The sequence below is a fragment of the Mya arenaria genome, chromosome 11, assembly GCF_026914265.1.
Source record: "Mya arenaria isolate MELC-2E11 chromosome 11, ASM2691426v1".
In the NCBI taxonomy this organism is placed as follows: domain Eukaryota; kingdom Metazoa; phylum Mollusca; class Bivalvia; order Myida; family Myidae; genus Mya; species Mya arenaria.
Genome location: NC_069132.1, coordinates 68928971 through 68949766, shown reverse-complemented (window position 1 = coordinate 68949766; position 20796 = coordinate 68928971). Strand labels below are relative to the sequence as shown.

General features: G+C 35.2%; 1 protein-coding gene and 1 pseudogene across 1 annotated transcript; both read right to left on the bottom strand.

Moving 5' to 3' along the window:
* Positions 1–3021: 3021 nt before the first annotated feature.
* Positions 3022–16285, bottom strand: LOC128207910 (protein phosphatase 1 regulatory subunit 27-like). The gene is made up of 3 exons (XM_052911094.1): positions 16105–16285; positions 15551–15695; positions 3022–3208 (listed from the first exon to the last, which is right to left on the bottom strand). Exons 1-3 carry the CDS (start codon positions 16283–16285, stop codon positions 3022–3024), a joined length of 513 nt encoding a protein of 170 aa, XP_052767054.1.
* A 3283-nt stretch (positions 16286–19568) lies between these two features.
* Positions 19569–20538, bottom strand: LOC128208728 (protein phosphatase 1 regulatory subunit 12B-like; annotated as a pseudogene).
* Positions 20539–20796: the final 258 nt, after the last annotated feature.

The window sequence follows — 20796 nt, the reverse complement described above, 5'->3', positions numbered from 1 at the left end:
ATCATTTAATAAAATCATATTTCAAAATTGGTCAACAAAGATATCTTTGTGTGCATATAAATAGGGTAATTTCGGAATGTTTAGCTTAAAAGGTGTTGCTCCCTGCCCTTATTCGTAGAGCCCGCGGCCTGTTGGAGACCACCTTGTGTACCCCTTTTTCGGTCTTTTTTAATTAAATTCAACAACAAAAAAATACTTCGGTGATGTGTATACTTCTGCCCTTATGGCATCAAATGAATAATATCATCATACAATTATTTATTTTGTTGAAAAAACTTATTTTATTATTATACGTACCAATGTATACAAAACGTTAACTATTACACACATTTTTTCATATTTAAACATTTATAACATTTTCTGTCCACTTCATTCAATATTTTAATTGGCTGCAGCTCGATACAATATGCCATTTTCACCTGAACCACACTGCCCTATTTCTGAAATACCCTGCTCTTTAAAAATATGGCCATAACCCACACACATACATCAGAGTCTTCAAGACTAATGTCACACTATTCCAGCACCTTATGTCCCTTGCCTATACAATCTCTATGATTAATAGGGAACATAAACATAAAATCCACAAAGTAAACTCGGATATGACAATCAGTTCAATATACATTGTAGCATCACGGCCAAATCTCGATATCACTCATTTGCATAACAATTAGTCTCTGATCGGCTGCCTAGATAAGATTTTATTTATGGTAAGGTCCAAACCTCAATATGTCGAAAACATCAAGTCAAAATCATCAATCTCAGTTTGAACTCATTTTACCGCATAGACATAAATTTATTATAAAATATATGTTTTCACACCTTTTTAATGTTTTATCTATAATAAAACCTGTTGATCAAAACCTTTGATCAAGAGTCCAAGAACATTATTCCATTGCCAATATGTGTTTGCGTGCAATTCATTGTTTTTTAACAATGACGCAAGTATATGTTTTGCTCTAGAATTAGTTTTCCTTAAAATATGGATAAAATCTTTTGATAAAATGATCACATTCTATGGAAAAAAATCGATTGCAAAAATTATACAAGACGCAAATTTTAAATCATGCTATGCTTTTATGTAGTAAAATGAGTTGAGATTGCGATTTGAGTATTTATGAGATATTGGAGATATCCTCAGGAAAAATACAATAATCAAAGCCTTTTAACCTATTAGGTTTCTAGGCCTCTCAGGATTATAACCTCTTGTTTACATTGGAACAGGAACAGAGATATTTTTATTCACATTAGTCAAAAATCGCAAAAATTATTCTCATTTAGTTTTCAATCAAACACTTACTATTTTAAATTATATACATTGTTTTTCATCTGTTATATATCATATTACTAAACTAGCTATTAGCTACTAGCTAGCATTTAATACCATTTCAAAGAAACAAGGACATTCAGTCATAAAAATTGTTACAAACAATAACTGCATCGTATCATTAATTTTTTTCATTAGGTAGTCTGGATTGTATTCCTTCGTCTGCAGATGGAGTCGCGATCCCTAATCATTGAAGTACTTGTGGTTAACCTATTAGTTTATCATTATTTGTTTTATTATTAAGTTTCTTCAAGTTAATGCATACATTGGTAAGATTTACTTTTACGTTTCTACTTTATTCAGGATTGTTGGGATAAGAGTGAGGTTTGTGCACGTAAACTGGTTTAAACCCCCAGTTTACAGTTTACTGACCGGTCCAAGGCAGTACCTAACACTCCTTGATAAACATACCTAGCTTTTTTATATAGCATATATGCACTGTGTTGTTTGTGGAGTTTTGTGTTGTTGTTTAATGTTTCTTGTTTGTGTTTTTATTGTTTTTGTGTTCTATGTTATTGGCGTTTACCCTGTTCCAGTAAACGGGGTTAATGTTTAAACTTTTGGCTACTGAGCTTGTTTCTGTAGTTTTTCACAATAATATTGACCTCGAAACATGCAAACAAAACTCGTTAAGAGATATCGTCTTTTTCAAAGAGCCAGTGATCGTTATTGCTAAATGATCTACTGTAAGGCCCAGTATTTTCCACTGATCAGATTATTTCCACAGTATATAATTGTGTGGAAAACATCTGCTCGCTGGAAATTCTTTCCTTGTGTTGTATACAGGACGGGTTAGATTAAGTATTAATGCTGAAAACCGAGCCGAGCAGTGCAAAACAATTTCACTTGATAATTAACAATACTCCTTGAAATTAATCACAGGGTATTTATAAATCTATCAAATAAAGCGCTTCAAATAATGAAAACAATTCAATGGTGTAATGTACATGTTATCAAATAAATATGGGGGGTTGACGCAACTCACGACATACGTTTATGAATTGTATTTTCTTAACATTAAATGAAAATTGTAGTCCCAAAATAAAATCAGTAGATGAATACTCATGTATCGTAGCCCAAGTTTTGTCCAATATATCGTACAAGAGGGGTTGAAGACCTTTATTTTAATGTGATAGAGCATCAGACTCAAGTAAAAAAGAATGTGCTAATGCATATATACAACGATTCCATAGCGAAGTTTTGATAATAAGTCACACATTAGAGTCATCCTATTAAGGTATCAATCCATGTTGGCAAATTTTACCAACATGGCAAAGGGACTGGTGAAATGTGGCTTTTATTGACCAAAATTGAATACACACTTGCAATCTACATGGTTACCAAGACTAGATCTTGTGCGAAAGATAAAAGAGGATTGATTTCTTAGATGATGTTTAAATTTTATACAGTTGGAAACACCATGATTTATATTAGCACAGCAATTTTCTGTAAAATTGGCTTATTCAATGCCTATAAATACTTTTAAAACACCCTTTTATCATACCGTATTTGAATGATTGATCAATATGTACCCATCAATGTTGATGCAAATATTTTGCAGCGTAACATGAGTTTTTATATGGCCATGATAAAGTCATACACAAATTTTTTTATCCAGTTCTTCATATCGGGTACCATAGTACAAATTGATCAGTAATTTACAATAGTACCAAAACGCGAGACATATAATTATGTCATCCAGTGACATCATTATCAGTGACGTCATCGTCCAACTCGTCTTCTGATTGGTTATCGGTATTTGGTTTTACGTCACTTAGCATGACCCGGATGGTTGGGAGGTCAGACGGTTCCACGAGATCCAGGGGTCGCTCGCCTTCGTCTGTCAAGATGTTCTTGTCAGCCCGACTTTCAATTAGAAACCTGGAACAACAGATTCATATGTGTCAGGATTGTTAATTCCATTCGCTACAGGAAACCTACTAAACATCGTAACCTGAAATCATTAATCTGACTATGCTTGGCAGTTCCTCTTTTAAGTGGAAACCTGAGAAGAACAGTTTGACATAGTGATGATATGGTATTCTTTTTCCTAAAATACGTTTGCTCAGCATCTCCTCAGACCGGTAAGCCCAATCGGAACTCCTCGGCTAGTATCAAGATATGGCCTCGGATATAATACGGGTCGTAAGAAAATAGTCCATCATGGCCGACCAAGAAGATATTTAAATAACCAAGAGATATGTTAGTCCAAAGACAGAATGAGGAGCAAACTTTTACCACTTATTTGTGTGTAAGTGTTATTTTTATACTTATTGTATTTTAATAAAATATAAAAATAGTTTTAAAAAAGCCCTAATGAGAAACTAATTGGAAATGTCATTAATTCTTAGTGGGTGGGGTAAAGTCTTCTTTCATTTGACAGATTCTACAGTAATTTAGTAAATAACAATTTTGAAGCTCCAGTGATCAGTGGCAAAAATTAACAAAACAAATACTCTATTTGTGTTTTTTTTTTAATAACAAATAAGTCTGAATCTGACTTTACTTAGATCGATACAGTAATAGGTTAGACTTTCTTTCTCAGTGTATTTATCTCATACATTTCATATCATTAACTTTAATTTTTTATAATTAAAATTTACATTCTTTTAACCAAAGATGTATGGTTTATATGTCCGTGAGTGTTGGTAGCGAACAACTTAATGTAATGGCACAATTGAATACCTCGGCCCTGTTCACTAATATAGTTCTCTAAATAAATTAGATCTTCATTCTATTGGTTTAACAAAATGAGTTTGAACGCATACACCAGCACACATTTCTTTCAAGACTAAATTCTTTGATATCCACCAGTGGTGGTGATGCAGAAACATTGAAAAATGCTGACATTTTTACTGTGCCAATGAAATGCAGACATTTAAATTTTAATCTTATTGTCATTTTCAGGGAAGAGTATGGTACCAGGGGTGCAGCTGACTCTGATTCCCGGCTTGTTCTAATGAAAAAAGGCAGATGAGGTAATAGTTGTGCTATTTTCGAAATTCGGACAATAATTTAACAGTCAAGTATCCTATTGGTTTAAGCCCAAAAGTACCTGCATGTTTGTACAATTAACCAACAAGGATTGACAGTATTAAAATATCAACATTGTAGATGAATTTAAACATGAAAACAATTTCATTTCATATTTTTCAATTAACCAGTAGTCCAGAGCTAAAAGCTGCTCTCTCACAGATTGTCAGTTCTTCTTGGTCATTCTTCAAAAGCCCAAAGGAGTAATTAAATTAAAATTACACATATAATTAATTATATGGCTTAAAGCAATAGCAAATAAATATTTTCCAAACAATTGAAATCTGTTCTATTATGTGTGACCTTATATGACTAGTTGGAGGAATTTTTACCAAATTTTCAAACTTGTATATGAAAGACTGTGATCTGATATTATGTCAGCAGTCTAATATCACTGGTTTCCATACATTTGCACAATAATTGCCAATTGGCTCGTTTAAAGACAAAAATAAAAAAGGTGTCAGAACAGTAAAACTGTGAGGATGCAGCTTTAAATTGGTGTTGCACTTAATGTTTTGTGAATACTTTTCTGTTGTTGTACAGGCTTTTAAAATAATTGATCTGAAAATATAATTCCTATTATTGTTTTTCTTATTTTCTGTTTTCTCTTTCAGGCACTGGAATCCGAATGTAATCAAAAATGCCATTGTATGAGGATTGACCTGCAATACATGGCAATCATCTTAACACAACTGCAACGCCTTCCTTGGAAAAATGAGTGCAAGATGGAAACAAAGCGTTCAGTGGAACATCTTGTCGTCTCAAATATTTGATGACTTACATACCGATGTGAAGTTGAAGATAAAAGTCATCTGTTGGTCCGTGATTATTAAATAAATCCGAACATATATTTTAAAAGGGTAAAATGGTAAAGAATTTATATACGCTTTAAGTGGTTTTCCTATATTATGGAGGGAAGATATCTACAAAAACAGAAACAGATGGCATCGGCAGACCAAATAAAGGAGAACTATTTTGTTCAGTTCAATTTTTAAGACTTCAGAAAATCTGTTAATAGGGCACATCCTTGCAAATGCCATATTGTAAACTGGGCTCTTTAAAATGTGAAAAGGTGAAAGTGGTCTAGAGCCCCAAATTCAAGGTTGTGAGTTCAAGACCTCCAAGATACTTTCTCTTGACCTCAGGAAAAGGATGTCCATACTTGTTTCTTCTTAGGCAACAGACATAAGAGTGATTTTCTAAGCTTCCAGCTTGCATAGCAATCTGATAAGGCATAAAATAAGATACTAGCTGACTCGCAAACAGTTTTTCCATTTGTGTTGACTTATTTTTCAGTCTGTTGGAATGTTTATTAGAAGTGATGCGCATTGCTTACTGCAACCAATATTTATTTTCTTTATTAAGTTGAATTTAACGAACACATAACATGACTTGTGATTTTACAGATGCATGTTTATTTCGTTGATTGTATGAGTTTATTTTCTCAAATGATGTAATAAAAGTTATTCTGAATGACTGTCCTTTTTTGTTTGAAGAAAATGTGTTGAGGTTTTTGCATAGCATAGTGTCATCATCATCATTGTTGTGTACAAATAAAACATTCAAAACAATGTATTAAAAACCAAACTGTCAAGCCAAGTACTCAAAGAGGCACAAGGATATTGCTAAAGAGACCGGTAATACAATTAGACAAATAAAATGTAAAGAAAGATCTATAATTCTGACACATGGTAATGCTTTAAATAGTCCTCTCATTGTGTGTTTATGGTTAAAGTGGAGACATACAGTATATTTTGTAATGAAGACTTAAATTTGTATGGCAACTTAAAGCCATATATGGAGATTAAGCGCCAGAAATATTGTGAAGTCTCCCAAAAGACTCAATGCACTTAAAAGGGCTTGGCACAGAAATGAAAGTAAAAATGGGAGCAAAACCTAATTTATCATTAGTTTTACATTGGATTGCATACACATGGCTCTGTTATTACTTGACTAATATTAGAAATAAAATTAAGAGACATGTTGATCCAAACTGTAATTATTCTTGTTTGCATTTTATGGAGTTGGACATAAAAGAGTCATTTGGTGAAGAGTGATCTAAAGGCTAATTATATTCAAAATAGATTAAGTATTATTGAAAAAAGTCTGGTATACATTGCTGAAAAGCTTAGTAACCTGGCTAAATATTTGTTTAAGGCTTTTATTTACAAAAAAATAAATCAGTTGAGTATCTTATCAGTTACTCATTTGGTGTTGTTGTTTTTAATAACAAATAACAATTCACTCAAAGATATTGAGACTAATAATTATAGATTTAGACAAGTATAATGTGTAAGGAAACTTCTAATGAGTGGGTTTTATCCACAGCCTAGGAGGTAAAGTGAAGCATTATCTGCCTTGAACAAATACAATTTTAAGACAAGGTTTGTCAACTTAGTGCACCAGTCAATTGTACCCCCCCCCCCACCCCAGGTCCGGGGGAATACTGGGGTTAACCAGGGGAAATAGGCCGTGTTTTTACCTATCAGGTGGCCCTGCAGTGCTGGTTGAATGCGGTGGTTTTATCTTCGCTTAAAATATAAAGGGGAATGGACCTTACCTAGAGTCCCTGGGGTGTGGGGGCATTTGGCAGGGATTTTGCCTTTGGATCGTCCGTGGGGTGGGGATTTTAGCTGGGGTTGGCTGTACTGAAAGTCAAAGTCCCCACTATTCCCCAGACCTGGGGAGGCTGTGGTTACAATTGTCTGGTGCATATCCACATGAACGTTGTATTGGTACTCTAACAATTGAGCTTACTGCGTGGATAGTCACCGCCCCACCTCAACCTCACAGAACTGTTTACACAAAAAAAAATCTGCAGCCCAAACCCAATAATGCTGAAGTAAAGGCATGCATAGATTTCAGCTGGTAAAGCTGACTGGGTGCCAAGCTCACACCCATCCTACCAATCCACAAAAGTCTGCACAATGCAATCAATGATTTTACAGAATAGTAATGTTGTTTTAATGGCAAGGCATGGTGTGAAAAATAACACGGCAAAGTATGACTTAAAACTTACATTTCATAGGGTATTCCTATAACTGTTGAGAAATTGTTGACATTTAGTCCATGCATGCATTTAATCCGATGTAATGATTCATGCATGCCATGAACTGTATGATCATTTCAATGACTGTCAAGTACATTTTCTGTGTGCTCACGATTTTTCTAGAGAAAATAGAGTGCTTCAACTATAAGAAAACATCTTAATATTTATAAAACGAACATTTTTTGAGGTTACAATAAATATCTTCTCTTAAACAAGCACATTTAATTTAACACAATCCATTTCCTTGTTGTTACAATGGGCCTTCTTTACGCGGATTGAAAACGGTGTTAATCGCCGGCAGCCGCATCGCACTTTCGTATATCCTTACTACTATTTACGAGGTCTATCTCGAAGCTTGCCGGAGATGGCCGAGTTGTTACGATTGCGGTAAGCCTACCTAGATGAAGAAACCTGAAACAGCACATAAGTTTACTTAATATTATTCATGCCGGTCTAACTTCTAAGCATAAAGCATCTTCCAAACTACTTATTACTTATTACTTTGTCATGATAAGTTTTCATCAATTCTGTTCAAATCTATTAATTATATATATACAGCGTTCTTGTTGCTTTTATAGCTTTGGTACTCAACTATTGTAAAATGTCTTATTAAAAACATCTTACAAAAAAGACAATGTTCCAATAAATTCAAAATATAAATTTAAACGCTTAATGAGTAGGCCTCATAAGAAAGACCACGAGCTTCCTATATTTCATGAATTAAGTGAGTGTCCTTGCTAACATTATATAAATAGAAGGCTGACACAACAGATGAACGTCTTGGGAAAGTTTATGTACAGCTCAAATGTCATGTTATTCATGAACAAAACATAAAGATAAAATTTCTTGTCAATAAGCCCTGCTTTGAAATAAATCGTATGGCAAGAATTTTGAATCATGTTACTCTTTTCCTGCAAAAGGTTCAGTCTACCAGAAATTTCTTTGGTCTTGTGGGCACTACCAGTAACACAATCGAATGAAATGCAATACAAACATCAAGGTAAGCAGACATCAAACAAAAGCCACAACGTTACAAAATGCCAGACCTAAACCCTGCTTCAAGGTATAAACACCAAGACTAAACAACCATCAAACAAGGGACACAACGTTACAAGATGGCCGGACCAAAACCCTGCTTAAAGGTATAAACACCAAGACTAAACAACCATCAAACAAGGGACACAACGTTACAAGATGCCCGGACCAAAACCCTACTTAAAGGTATAAGCACCAAGACTAAACAAACATCAAACAAGAGACACAACGTTACAAGATGCCCGGACCAAAACCCTGCTTAAAGGTATAAACACCAAGACTAAACAACCATCAAACAAGAGACACAACGTTACAAGATGCCCGGACCAAAACCCTGCTTAAAGGTATAAACACCAAGACTAAACAAACATCAAACAAGAGACACAACGTTACAAGATGCCCGGACCAAAACCCTGTTTAAAGGTATAAACACCAAGACTAAACAACCATCAAACAAGAGACACAACGTTACAAGATGCCTTGACAAAAAATCCTGCTTCAAGGTATAAGCACCAAGACTAAACAAACATCAAACAAGAGACACAACGTTACAAGATGCCCGGACCAAAACCCTGCTTCAAGGTATAAGCACCAAGACTAAACAAACATCAAACAAGAGACACAACGGTACAAGATGGCCAGACCAAAACCCTGCTTCAAGGTATAAGCACCAAGACTAAACAAACATCAAACAAGAGACACAGCGGTACAAGATGCCCGGACCAAAACTCTGCTTCAAGGTATAAGCAACAAGACTAAACAAACATCAAACAAGAGGCACAAGGGTACAAGATGGCCGGGCCAAGACCATGTTTAAAGGTACCAACACTAAGGCGAAAACAACACCAAACAAGAGACACAACGTTACAAGATGCCCAAACCTAAACCCTGCTTCAAGGTATAAGCACCAAGACTAAACAAACATCAAACAAGAGACACAGCGGTACAAGATGCCCGGACCAAAACCCTGCTTCAAGGTATAAGCACCAAGACTAAACAAACATCAAACAAGAGACACAACGGTACAAGATGCCCGGAACAAAACGCTGCTTCAAGGTATAAGCACCAAGACTAAACAGCCATCAAACAAGAGACACAACGGTACAAGATGGCCGGACCAAGACCATGTTTAAAGGTACCAACACTAAGGCGAAAACAACACCAAACAAGAGGCACAATGTTACAAGATGCCCAAACCTAAACCCTGCTTCAAGGTATAAGCACCAAGGCTAAACAACCATCAAACAAGAGACACAACGTTACAAGATGCCCAGACCAAAACACTGTTTAAAGGTTTAAGCAACAACAACAACAGCAACAAATATCTTTATTACATTCAGGTCATACATACATGACAACATGAGGACAAATAAGGTTAGTCAACAGTATCAATAAAAGCTTAATTATACTAATACGAAGAAGGATGACTTTGTCTCGAGTGGCGGAAATAAAATGTTGTTTTTTATATTGTCGTACATCTATGAAATATGTGTCTTATCATGGAAAAGAGGGAGACAGTTATTTTAAATATCTTTACAAAATATGAGGGATGAAAGGGATATTCAATATAGTGCAGATTTCAAAGGCTGTGCCTTGAACAAGCATATCGTATAAATAAATTGCAAACGGTATTGGGGAACTCAGTATAATTAATTTAATTGTATTTGGCCTATTGAAATAATAGGTTGGTAGGTATTTTCTTCTGACATTTGAAAAGGATGGGCAAACTAGTAAGTAGTGGTATTCATCACCATGGTCTGACCTACAAATATGACAGTATCTTTCTGCGTAGTCAACATTATTATATCTTCCTATTTTTATCGGGAATTTGTGGTTCGCCATACGGAATTTACTCATAAATAGTTTCAAATTAGGAGCAAGATTTAAAAAGTATTTTTCTAATTCGAGGGTTTCCTTGAACAGTGAGTAGTTTTTGCCTTTATAAGAGTTATTCATTACAGAGTGCCAATCTTGTTTAAACTGATCGATAAGGACTTGTTTAACACATTAATGTAAATTAGCGTTTATGTTTGTAGATTGTTCTAACCATACATTGAAAAACCCAGTATTATCTAAAATTGATTTGATGTTATCTGTCCATTTAAAAGTTCTGGAATTATCATATTGCATAGACTTATAGCAAATATGTGTTAATTTAGTTTGTTTACCTCGAAGAATGGATATCCAGAATTTTATCATTTTACATTTTATGGTAATTTCTAATGAGTATCGTCCAGTTTCATCATACAGCATATAAGCAGGCGTGCTCATTTTAGTTTTTGTTATTTTTCTGAGAAAACTAAGATGAACTTGCTCAATACTTTTTAGGTTTTCATAGCCCCATACTTCAGCAGAGTATACTAGAATGGCAATATTGTATGGTCAAATAATTGTAATTGTAAATCAGTCGGTAAATCTAGATTGTAAATACGTTTATATAGTAAGTGCATTGCCTTTCTGGCCTGTTCAACTAAATGGGTTTTTTTGCGTTAAGAAATCTTCCAGAGCTTGAAAAAAGTTCTCCTAAGTATTTATATTTAGTAACCGTTTCTATTATATTTTCTCCTATTTTGAAATTATAGGGAGTCGGCCTATTAGTGCCAAAAACAACTACCTTTGTTTTATCGATATTGACCTTTAAATCAAATGTACTGCAATAATTATCAAAATCATCAATCATTTTTTGCAAATCTGTTTCAGTTTCGCTAAGTAGCGCTGTATCGTCAGCGTAAAGTAGGGCGAGTATTTTTAGATAGGTAACCAAGTTTTGTTCGTTGCGTACAGTTATTTCGACTCCTGTATTGTTCCGATTAAGAAGATAGGATGCCAAATCATTCAGAAAAATTGCGAACATTATCGGTGACAAATTTTCTCCTTGTGGGACCCCCTTTTTACTTTCAAAGAATTGTGATAGTATGTTATTATCACCGAAAACACAGGATTTGATATCGCTGTACAAATTGTATATCATACATCAGATTTGCCTGGTATGCCATACTGGAGTAGTTTTCTCCACAAATAAACTCTGTTAATATTGTCAAATGCAGAGGAAAAATCGACAAAACAGCGGTATATTTTTTCTTTCTAGCCCGTAGTAGATCTATAAGTTTATACAAAACAAAAATATGATCTGTCGTTGCCTATTTTGCTCTAAAACCAGCTTGATTTTCTTCTAGTATAGAATTTTCTTCCAAATATTTATTTAATCTATTATTTAACAGCGATGTGAATAATTTTCCAAGATGACTTAGAATTGTTATTGGTCTCTAATTTTTACAATCTTGCGGAATTATAAATGGGCCGAATACTACCAGCTATCCAAACTTCGGGTTTAAGCAACAAGGCTAAACAAACATCAAACAAGAGAAACAACGGTACAAGAAGTAATGAAACGTGGTGTTAAGTATGGCGTTCCTTGTGGCTCAAAAGTCACGATATTACAACAGTGACCTTTCAAATTCAATATGTGTTAATAGCTATAGTTGTACATTATAGCTGCAATTGTATTTCATTGCGATGCTACAGCTATAAAATACAGCTGTAGCTCTTCTTTTGTCGCCAAAAATACAGCTACAGCAGTATATATACATCAGACTGTGGCAGATGATAGGTGTAGCAAATATAGCTACAGCTGTAATTTTACGACTGATGTTGTACTTCATTTATGACTACATATGTAGCTATGAAATATAGCTGTTGCTATATATTTGGAGCTGAAGTTATATTAATGTCTTACCGTTTGGATATACCTTTGAGCCACTTGGTTCGTCAAAGCTAACTAGTATGAATTGCAATGGTGACCGCATTTTAGCCGTGAAACTACTCTTTGCAAATGAGAATTTGAAGGTTTTTAGAGCATAGAATGATAGGAACTTTTTCTCCGCCCAAATGCACACAATGAAACCGAATCAAGTGTAACTAAAGCCAGTCAATCCACTGCAAACATCAGAGAAAGCTCACTGCCACTGTTCAACATGGAACTTGCAACTAAGAGGCGGACGCATTGCTTGTTTTTTTGGGTTAATAATGTCTGCCCGTGCTTTTGGTTGCATTGTGGCTTGACCTCAAGTCAGAAATTGTGTTTAAATGCCATTAGTGAATTCAGATAGAAGTGATTGCAATAAAGTCCGGGTGCGATACCCTATCTCTTTGCAATCAAACTTTTCGGTTCTTTAACGCGCTTGGTTAAAGCACCGATACATGGTATACAACTTTCCTGGGTTGAACCGGTACTAAATACAGCATTTTTTCGGTGCTAGGCAAGGGAACTACTGCTACCATATTAACTCATTTTGGTTTGATGCGGCCGAGGTTTGAATCCACGACCTTTCGCACTCGAAGTGAACGCGCTACCACTGAGCTATCAGGACGGCGAGGCTGGTATATTCACAAAGGATACATAATTGTACAGTTTGCATCGGTAACATCAATCAATTAAATCGAAACATTGCCGAAAGTTTGCTTTTTCATCGTTGCACAAACACTCTGGGGGAACGGACACCGGATATAGCTCAAAAAAAGATAAGTAAACAGACAAATATGCAGTTGTTTTTTCTTTACAAGCGGTAAGATCTTGCTGTGTTAACGCTTATCTACCGTATCCACAAATGAAACAAGTGTTTGAAGTAAAAGCTGAATGCTAAATTTGGCCTATGGTGTACTTTATAATGCTTACGATTTAGCAGGCCATGAAATATGTTACTTCAAATCTGAGATGATCACCTCAAAATTCACAGAATTTCGACAAATATTGTTATTTTTAGGAAATAGATCGAATAAATAATAAATCGAACGATTTTATAAGCATGAGCTAAACTAATTTTATTGTAAGAACTGGCAATGAACATTTAAACTGTTAAAGATATGCCCTTAAAATGTTCACTGTACTGTACTGGAGATAGCCGTATTATGTACTGATGATAGTTACAAAGTTGAGAATTGTGTACTGGGGATAGCATGTAAAATGGGACAAAATATGATAGTAACACTGTTTATATACATGTACACTATACATGTATGTCTAATTGGAACTTTTTCGTTTACTCCAGTCTTCATAAAAATTAATAAATATTTATCATACGCACGTCTAATTTAGTATCCAAGTAGTTTGCAAGTTGTAGCGAGACGTATCACATTTAACCAGAGGCTGATAGGTCCAAGGCAACAACCTTTAATATCATCTTCCTTACCAACTATTCGACTCTTGTTGAATTACGTACACAATTACTTAACTTTCAGAATAACAATGCAGTACCGATGTTGTTATTGCAAACAGTGATTTCATGAGTACAAGGATATAATCTGGCACCTGATAGATTTACTACTAGATTCACCTACTTGATTTACAAAGCAATACCATATATATGTATAGCAAACACCACATAAAATCTACGGCCATATGTTTTGTGTTCCTCAATAAATCAGATTATGGCTTATTTCAAATATTTTAATATTTGCAACTCGAACGTTGATGCTTGTGAAAAACACATCAGGGTTAACTAATCTATATGAATGAAACAGTTTTAAGTACATACCGATAAAAAACAACAACATTTTTTGCTCTCATCCCTCGATATGGACAACATCGAACAATTTCCCCCCAAGCTTGCCGTAAAAAGCCGTAATCATTACCACAGACTCGTTATTCTAAATACATCGTTACTATCCTCAGTCCACTTAATAGCTATCCCCTGTTCAGTTATGTATTTGCTTCATCCATCAGGTCATCAAAAAGTATGAATATCTCCGTAACAACAAAATATTTCGTATTGATATATTACACAATACTGGATGTTGTAATTACAATGAAATCGCTCAATTCAGTTTTTATTTTTATTTTCTATTTGTTGTTTTATATTTGAAATCGTACCACATTAATGAACATTTGTGAGCGATCATGCAACTTTCGGCGAGAATTGTGCTATTAATATGCAAAAGAGGAAACACATTTCCATCATATTCCTATATTGCATAGGATGAGGCTATTCGAAACTCTTCGATTTTGATATATATCACCATGAAACACAAAAACTGATAGAAAAACTTACCAGGTGTCACAATCAAACACTTATCGATTTATCACTTTTTGAACTATATCCGGTGTCCGTTCCCCCACAATGACAAAGGCATTTTGATCATGCTTTTATCAGCTAATTTACGAGTGGATGTACTAGTAGACGAGCAAAAAGGCCAGTATTAACATTGTTTTGGGAATTTGCACCAACAATAACATGATAATACACTAGACTAACACAATAAATCATAATTACCAGACATTATACGTGAAAGAAATGTCCTGAAACAACAAGATGCAGTAGTCAGTAAAGCATGTTTGTTGGATTTATTTAGCATTCGTCTATAACAATAAGCTAAAACGGACCGTGTTCATAGACCTATTGAAAGTAGATTTTTTAAAGTCACATGACGTACATATACTACACCAGAAATGTTAATGTTAGAAAAGACAACATGGTTCAAAAACACTTGTTCCGCACCATCGATAATACCAAGAGACAGCTTGAGTCAAAGGTTCTATCAGGATATTCTTTTAAGTGCTATGACAAATCATCAGTCAGTCTGCCCGACATATTATACTTGGTTGTTTAGCTTTCCAAGAAAACCTAAAGCAAGACAGCCAATTGATCTGAAGAGATTTTGGTTTTCTGCTTTTCAGCGATTTCCTGACGTGAAACACAGACAGGACTTATCCAATTCCATGGTGCCAATTTGTGAGAGACATTCTTATTATCCAAGCAATTTACCCATATATTTCATACATCAAATCCTTACGTAATAATACTGGACATGGACCTTACATAAGAACTACAGTTCAAACGTACTAGTTTATAGTCTTGCCTGGGGGATATGGACCCGATTTATATCAGGTCTGTATTACAATATTTATTATCTATTAAACACGGGTCCTGATCGCGCTCGTTCACAGACTGTTAAGAGAGAATGTGGTATTATATGTTTTTTTTGGGGAAGACTGATGTGCCTGGGCCACATGTGTCAGGCTTGATCATGATCAACTAAATTTAATATTAAAACGATTTTTTTTTTCAGGATCATCTTAGGACAAGGCATTCCGGACAGTGTTATCTTACTTGACTATATCTGCGTGTCCCTCTGCACATGCGGCGTGCAGCGGCGTCCAAGAATCCTCGTCCAGTTTGTTGACCGCCACCCCGTGAGCCACGAGCACGGCCGCCTCGTTCCCATCCAGAACCGCCTGGTGCAGCGGCGTCAGACCTGGAAACAACACAGAATGTTTTATCATTATTTTTCCGGAGTCCATACAATATGATGTGATATACACATCAAACTACTGTTTACGTGTCTCATCAAAAATTAACTTATTTTCGCAATCAAACACTTCCAAGCTATGCCGAACCCATCCGCGTCGTGTCTATTTCAAAACTGAATCTTATTAACATGGCTCTCAGCGCTATATTCAACATTCTTTCACCTGCGTCGTTAATATGGCTAATAGCCACTATTTTTGACCGTTAAAACATGGCCCCCAGCGCTTAATTCGACATTCTAAGAACTGAAACCACCTGCGTCCTTGACTGCATTTGTTCCACTTGTAGACTTTTAACATGGCATCAGCTGCTATACTTAACTCAAACCATTTTGGCATGTCTAAATTCTTACCCACCTGCGTCATTAATTGCACTGATATCCACTTGTAGACTTGCTCTTCTTAGCTTGGATCCAAGAGCATGCACGTCATTCTCTTTTATGTTATCAAGAAAGACAAGCTCGTCTGGAAAACGGACACCTTTTGGTTTCTTTTCTTCCGGGTTCTGCTTAGCGAACAAACTCGCTCGGCGGCTCATTGTTGGAAATAACAGTGTTATAGATACAACTGGAAAATAAAGAGATCACAGTATAAGAATTCCATTAGCGTCTTGGGATACAATCACGTTCTCTTCGAGTTAATTTCCTCATGATGAAACTGTTTTGAACCATCATTGTCCGATTAAAAGCAACAATAAGTTGTACCTTTGTCCTGTTGTGTATTCATTACAACTCCCAGCGAATACATTGGGTGCTGATGCCGTTTTCTAGCTTTAAAGATACTCGCTCACAAATTGTTTTCGAACATTTGACAAAGCGATTAAACAATGGATTCGACATTCATTACTGATGTAGAGATCGGTGAATCCTTTTCAACACCTAAATAAGTTACGGGTTCGGATTTTATAAAAATCAAGCGTCTAAAGTGTTCTTTATCTACAAGGTTTATAAGTTTGGACCATTGTCGGCATCGTTTAAGTTGTATTCCGGTTATTAACAACAATGTAATATGAACAGTTTAACTGATATGTGACAGTATACTTATCCGCCGCCTCAGTCACTGAGTATGTTCACAAAGCTAATGTTCCTTACATTGTTCACAAACTTAATGCTGCAAACAAAGTTTCCCAGGATAAGAGAGATAGCTAATGCCATTAATAATGTTCCATAATACTACAGAAAGCTTCAAGCAGTTGTTTAGTTTCTGAATTCTAATACTAACAGTCGTAAAGACAAACAATGTCCTTGTTTTGACAGGTCACGCATAATTTTTATATATCAGAACAATACAGAAGGAAAACATTTGTCTACAATGATGACATTATATGTAAGTTACGGATTATTTAACAATATCTATAGTTCCAGCCCAAGATGTATAAATGATGTTTGAGGAAATACCATATATTCTAAATAAATATCAAGAATTGTGGAACAACTGTTACGTTTTTCCGAAAAGCGTTAGTAAATTTAATTATTTTAGTTTGTGCCTTAACCTTAAATAATAATATGCTGGCGACTTTAAATACAAAATTAAAAGTTTTTATGTCTGACCCTATATAAAACGAGTTACACATGTTATCCCATTGGGATAACATTCTCGTACATAAATAAAATAGCATTCTTCCATCAGCTTAACAAATAAGAGCAACAAAAGAAAGTATAGCTCATAATTCGTCAGTTCAATGGGTAAGATATTGACAATATCAGCTTTCATAGCAAACTGGTGGATGTTATTCAACTGAAGAATCAACCAATAATTTAATATTTATTTAATAATGGTACATGTATATTTCAAGATTGGTTAACAACGATATTAAAGCTTGCGCACGAATAGAGTTTTATTTGAAGAGTTTAAGAAGGGTGCTGCTCCCTGCCCTTTTTTGTACAGCCCGCGGCCTGCTGGACACAGGCATGAGTGCCCGTCTTTTTTTTAATAAAATTCAACAATCAAGATATACTTGTGTTATGTGTATACTTCTAATGTTTGCATTATCATCTAATTATTTCGATTTGTTTAAAAACTTATTTTATTACTATCGATGTATACAAAACGCTTCCTATTTGACTGTTGTACACAATAAACACATTTTTAACATGTCCTATCTAAATCATACAATATTTTATTTGGTTACAGCCCGATGCAATGTATGTGCCCTTTTCACCTTCGGAGCCACCCTGCCTAATTTCTGAAATACCCTGCACTTAATAAATGGCCTTAACATCAACACATGCCTCTGTATTGACGTTGCTTATATCCATATATTTCACATCAGAATTCATCTCACATACATACATCAGAGTCTACGAGAATAATGTCGCACTATTCCATCACCTAATATCCCTTGCCCATACAATTTGTATGATTTATAAGGAACATTAACATCAAATCCACAAAGTGAACTCGAATATAACAATCAGTTCAATATAGCATCACGGCCATATCTCGATAACACAATTACCTTCTGATCGACTGATTTGGCTGCTTATAACACATTTTATTAATGGTAAGTTCAAGGTTTTTCGCAAGAAAAAATATAAGAATCCAAAGCGTGCTAACAGCCGGTATCTCGTCTGTGTGTGTAGGCCTCTCTGGATTCTGATCTTTTATTTACATAACCACTTGAAACAGAGTAATTTTTACGCACATTAGCCAACAATAAATACAAAAATATTGTTCTCAGATAAGCTCCAATCTAACTTAATATTATAAATAAAATTCACTGATTCCCATTTGTAATAAATCATACTACTTAGCTTGCTAGTAGCTAGCAATTATTACCCTTTCAAATAATCAAGGCCGTTCAAATTCCTGGTTTACTAAGTCGCTAATTTTGAAACAAATTTAAAACATTATTTTCACTGATATTCCAGATATGACTTTATTTTTTACTATAATTATAAGCACCTCGCAACATAAAAGCAAACCTCGTTTAGAGATTTGTCCTTTTCTCCGAGCCAATGATCTCTATTGTTATAGGACCTACAGTAAGGCCCAGTATGCTCCGCTGCTCACTTTATTTCCAGAGTGTATAATTATGAGGTAAATATCTGCTAGCTGGAAATTCTTTCCTCGTGATGCACTCTGGACGGGCATGGATCAAGTGTGCTGAACATTTCAATTTCGAAATTAATGCGGGTGAACGAACCTTGAAAGTTAAGATTATTTTTCAAGCTGTGCATAGCAAGTTATTTGGTTTGAAAGATTCTCAATAATTACTCATTAATTAGCAAAACTCATCGCAAATTAAGCACATGGTATTTATAAAGCTATCAAATAAAGCGCTTCAAATAACGAAAACAATTGATTCAATGGTGTAATGGATATGTTATCAAATAAATATAGGGTTTTGACGCAACCAGAACATAGGTAGATGAAAAGTTATTTAGCATAGAACAAGTTGTTTTTGATATATCTTGTAATACAATATGAAAGTCCTTAAGTTGGCACGCACAAAATTCAAACAAGTTATAATACTAAGAATGGACCGAACACTTGACCTTCAAACTTCCAATTGTTTAGTCGAGACAAGGTGGATCTCGACTTGTATTTATGGTATATAGTTGTAGTTGTGTTCACTCGTTTGATCATGATACAGGACATGTCAACAACGGCCACGAAAATAAAGCATTTATCATACACGAGTCCTGATTGCGCCCGTTGCCAAACTGTTCGGAGAGAATGTGGTATTACATGTTTCGAGGGAATCGATATTCCTGAAGGCACCGTACTTTAGGCTTAATGACCACTAACCAAACTTAAAAACGAATAATATATTTTTTACGAACCATTTAAAAAAACTGAGCATTTTAGGCAGTGTTACTTTACGTGGCTATGTCTTTATGTCCCTCTGCGCATGCTGCGTGCAGCGGCGTCCCGGAATCCTCGTCCTGTTTGTTGACCGTCGCCCAGTGAGCCATGAGCCGCTTCCCGTCCAGAACCGCCTGGTGCAGCGGCGTCAGATTTAAGAAACTACATAGACCGCTCTATTATTAAGAGTCAGATAAATTTTGATTCACGTCAAAATTTTTGTGATAAACACATCTGGTTTTACACAAGAAAGAAATGAAATGATACAAACCATATACAAACTACTGTGTGTGTTTTATAAAGTATTAAAGCTGCCGATGGAACTATTCAAAGCTATGCCGAACCAGTCCTCGTTTTTCCTATACTGATATCTACTTGTAGACTTACTCTTATTAACATGACTCTTAGCGTGATAGTCTATATTATATGCTAACCCAATCTTCGTCGTTAACTGCGCTGATATACTCTTGTAGAAAGGCACCAAGAGCTATGCTCAAATGCTACCAACTTTTGCATTTACAACGCTAATAGTTGCTTGTTGACTGCTAATGTTGCACCAAGCGCTATATAACTACTTTGTATACATTCAGATATGCTTAACTGTAACCGAACCACGACGTTCACTGTCCTGGTTACCACTTGTAGTGTGTTAACATGGCACTCAGCTCTTTATTCTACATTTAATTCTAAACTCAAATCAAACTGTGTATTGACACGCACTGATATACACTTCAAGACCAGCTTGCCTTAGCACGGCACTCACTGCTATATTCTAAATTACTTCAAAACTAAACTCTTACCCACTTGTGCCGTTAACAACACTTATATCCACTTGTAGACTTGCGTTCCTTAGCATGGACACAAGAGCATGCACGTCATCATCTTTTATGTTGTCAAAAATACAAACTCGTCCGGAAAACGGACACCCTTTGGTGTCTTTTCTTCCGGGTTCTCTTTTGCGAACAAACTCGCTCGCCGACTCATTGTTAAAAACGACGGTGTAATAGATGCAACTGGAAAAAAAAGATATCTATAGGAAATCCATTGACTAGCGTCTTGCTGTACTTAGATACTAGTTCTGTTAAAGTATATTCACTTACCATAAACATGATTAAAAGCAGTCAGTTTAACTACGCTGCAAGTAGATTGTGTATTTCTTTCAATAGAGCAGTTTACTTTTGAGAATCTTAATTTTTTATGCTATTATACACTTCATTGGAAATAAACTTATTTATATGAAAT